Source organism: Cyprinodon variegatus, unplaced genomic scaffold (genome assembly GCF_000732505.1).
Source record: "Cyprinodon variegatus isolate N-32 unplaced genomic scaffold, C_variegatus-1.0 Scaffold752, whole genome shotgun sequence".
Classification (NCBI taxonomy): Eukaryota; Metazoa; Chordata; class Actinopteri; order Cyprinodontiformes; family Cyprinodontidae; genus Cyprinodon; species Cyprinodon variegatus.
The window spans coordinates 186,065-189,824 of record NW_015151205.1 but is presented as its reverse complement, the minus strand read 5'-3'; the positions used below and the strand labels follow the sequence as shown (position 1 = coordinate 189,824).

At 41.2% G+C, this 3,760-nt stretch overlaps 1 protein-coding gene across 1 annotated transcript in view; it reads right to left on the bottom strand.

Moving 5' to 3' along the window:
- LOC107098157 (connector enhancer of kinase suppressor of ras 3-like) overlaps positions 1–3,760 on the bottom strand; it is an 18,409-nt gene that overhangs the window by 11,209 nt on the left and 3,440 nt on the right. Inside the window, exon 3 of the mRNA XM_015395660.1 lies at positions 853–1,055. Within this exon, the coding sequence (XP_015251146.1) occupies positions 853–1,055 (203 nt within the window). The remainder of the gene's footprint in view (positions 1–852; positions 1,056–3,760) is intronic.

Genomic DNA, 3,760 nt, shown 5'->3' with positions numbered 1-3,760 from the left:
TCAGGAATGTAATTTACCTGAGAGTCCAGCTGCAGGCGGCCTCCTCACCTGGGAGGGAAGCAGAAGAGCAGCAGAGGAACACGTCTGGTTGAAGGTTTGTCTGACAGTCACAGGAACACATGTTGATGTTTCCTTACTGGGTTTAAACCAGCAGCGTCATCTAGGTTTCATGACTGGGATGTTTGGGAGATTCCTCCAGAAGAAAACAAGCCGTCACCATGACAACCGGCCCATATCAGTCAGATGTTTGTGTTTCTGTCTCAACTGTTGCTGTCGACCGACTCGTCGTCTCGGCTGCAGGGATCCGGTTTTACTCTGAGGCCTCGGAGGAAACCGATTGGATCAAACTTCTAACCAGAAGCTAACCAGTTCATACGGATCCCCAGCCAGCCGGACTTCGCAGGATCCGAAACATCGGACCTTTCCCGCTGGTTCTTACAGATGATGAGGGGGCGGTAATATGTCAGAAACTATCGGACAATTTCAACGAGCATTTAAAGCTCCAATGTTTCGGGATTTCAGGGATTTACCGACAGAAACGTCATCAAGCTTTATGTTTGCGTTACCTTAGAAACCGCTGTTTATAATGACATAGCAGTGGGGGGGGGGGCGTTTCTACGAGATTGCAGCAGACAATCTGCAAAGGTAACGTGTCCCCGTGGCGCTAAGGAGCCACAGCAGGAGCTCAGGAGGAGAACTGAGGAGCACAGCGTTGGATCGGAAAAGCCTGAAGCGTTGAAGGCGGCGGAGACGCTACGACTGACCCAGGAAGTAACTAGAGACAGTAGAAGCAGGACGCTGAAGGTGATGGAGAGTCTAAAGCTGACTAAGGTGTGTCCTCTATAGACTCACCTGTCCAACCAGGCCAGCAGACTCTTGGCGGCGGCGATCAGCTCCACCACGGCGCTCAGGAACTCGTTGGAGGGCTGATGGGAGCTCTTGTTCTGGTAGGCCGGGTTCTTCCTGCGCTGCGCCACGGCGCTGCTCAGGTTGTGATGCGCCGTCCTCATTTTACCCACCAGGGTCTTCAGACAGTCGGACTCCACGCCGTGGTTCTGTTGGGAAACAAGGACAGGTGACCGGGTTGGAGACAGCTGATTGGACGGACAGTGGCGGCCAAATCAGGGGGTTTGTTTTTGTTCCAATTAAAGCTGAACGTTGGGCAGAACCGCCGGATGTCGTGAACGGTCCGATCTTCTCACTGCGTAGACCTTCTGATGAGGTCCACCCGCTTCTGAACGCTTCAGGTGTTCTGATGGTCCGACGGACTGAAAAAGTCCAGCGGAGCAGCAGGAACATCAGGACAGCCTGAAGCTTCCAGGATGGAGGTCCAGTGACGTGCAGAGGGGTGGGGGGCCTCTCCAACGGCAGGGAGGGGCCCCATCTGTTTCCTGCTGGCCGAGTCCAACAGGAAATCCATGTGGAACGCACGCAGCAGACCTCTGATTGTTTCAGGTCCGATTTGACAGAAACCTAACGAGCTCAGAACCAGACGCTGGGTTAGACCGGACCTTTTCAGAAAAAAAACCCTGATCAGATGAAACCAGAGCTCAGAAGAAGACATGTCAGTTAAAACGGTAAAAAAAAAAAAAGATTTCTTCTTTCAGCTGGAAAACAATCAGACACGTCTCTGTTGTTCTGCATTTATCCAGCACTGGCTCCGCCCCCAAGACATGAAGGCGATAAAAAAAAAAAAGATACTTTTTCTGTCTTGTGTACGAGGGTTGCACAATCCGTGCAGCACAAAGCACTTTCTAGAAGCTCAGTGCTGCCGTTTAGAAAATGATGTCTACCTGCCGCGTTTCTACCTGGAAACTAAACATAGGAGAACACCAAGGCCTACGGAGGGCTAAAAGGAACAAAATTTAATAAATCAATGTGCCATTAAATAATTAAATTTATAATTAAAGTCATTTCATAATAAATTCATGTAAGTATACGTTTCATTTAATTATTTCCATCTTTATTTAGTTAGAATATTATTGCAACTTATTATAAAATAATTTAAAGCGTCAACTTTATTTATTAAAACTCAATGGGCGGGACTAGTGAGGCTTCCAGAGAAACCCTGATGTCTGATTGGTTGATTCTCCCCGAGCAAAAAAAGTCTTCCTGCTTTTCTTTTACTCTAAATTCACTATTATCACCAAAAAGGAAATAAATTACTTTAAAAAAACATGTTGAAATATATTAACCGCTCGGATTTATTTGTAAAAATGAGCCGATATTTAATATTTTAAACGGAATGTTTAATTATTAATGGACTATTTTTATTTTAGATTATTTCACCATAGATTTATCTGTTTAATTTCCTCCCTAAAGGCAGCAGAGAAGCTGAGTGATGCAGAGCAGAACAAGCTTTGGATGAAGACGGCAGAAAAACCTGAATGATGACTAATAGAATAACGTTCGTTACCGGAAAGAATCCCTGAGTGGGAGGTTTACTCTCATGAGAGGCGGCGGCGGCGCGCTGAGAGATGATAAACCGTAGGAATTTATCTGAAGCAAACATTCCTCTAACTAAAGTTCAAGCAAAGCATCTCGTCCTAAAACAGATAAACATGTTAAAGGTTCCTCAGATCAACACGTTGCTGCAGATTCAGCTGTAAACAGACAAGTTTACTCAGTAAATAAAACTCTAAGCAATCCTCCCTCACAGATCAGCTACAGCTGATTCTAGACACACAGATCTAGAGTTTTAAAAGGTGTAGGGTTATTACAATAACTTAGAAAATAATTTTTTAAATAATTAGTTAAAAAGATCTAATAAAATGTTTTAGCATAATTCAAATAAAGAAACTTTTATTTTTTAATTCTCACTTGATTGGAGAAAATGACAGAAATGAGCTTAAAGCCTTTAGGAGAAAAAAATAACAGAGTTTAAAACATTTTATCAGACGGAAAAAGAGAAAATCAGATGAAGTTTATTTTAAATGTCACTAATTTGTTTTCCTTCAGTCCTAAACTTAAGAGATTTTTATGGAGTGAATTTATTTCCATTATTGTTGAAAGCAAAAGACGCATTCTGTCAATGCAAATTTGAAAAAAATATTTAATCCCGGAAAAAAAAATGGAAAAAATTAAAAACTTTCAATCGAAAAAAAAAAAAAATTAAGTTCAGAGAATAAATTTGCTGTGAAAAAAAAAAAAAATTAAGTTCAGAGAATAAATTTGCTGTTTTCTCAGATTGTATTATTTCTAATTAGTTAAGTGCAATTTAGCAACAGAATAAAAAATAGATAAAAATCTGAGAAAATAAAACTTTGAAATCTAACGTTAAAATTATTATTTTTTTAAATGTTAAAAAAAAAAACAGCAAGAAATTTATTATTTTATTATTTCCATTTACAGAACATGATCTTTGCATGGAGCAGTAACAGAACAAAATTTATTTTTATCTTTCCCTCCAACTGCTAATAAAATATTAAAACCAAGTAAATTTTCACATTTCAGTGCGAATAAAATCTTTTTTTTTTTTTTAAGTCGTAGGGAAGCGGCTGTTCCAATGGTTGCAGTTCCAAATTCTCCAGACTTTACACGAGTGAATAAAGTGAATGTGATTGGTCGTTTATCAAGGGGGCGGGATTGTTGTGGTGGAAGGTTCGTAAGCAAGTTTGGTTGTGGCCGGTTTGTTGGAAGCATCTTGCTAACCAGTTAGCATCTTAGTGCTAGCAGGTTCCCAATGGGAAATTCCATTGGGACCAAGTAGCACTAAATTGGTGACTTAGAAACGACGCTGTCAAGGAACGCTATGGACAGA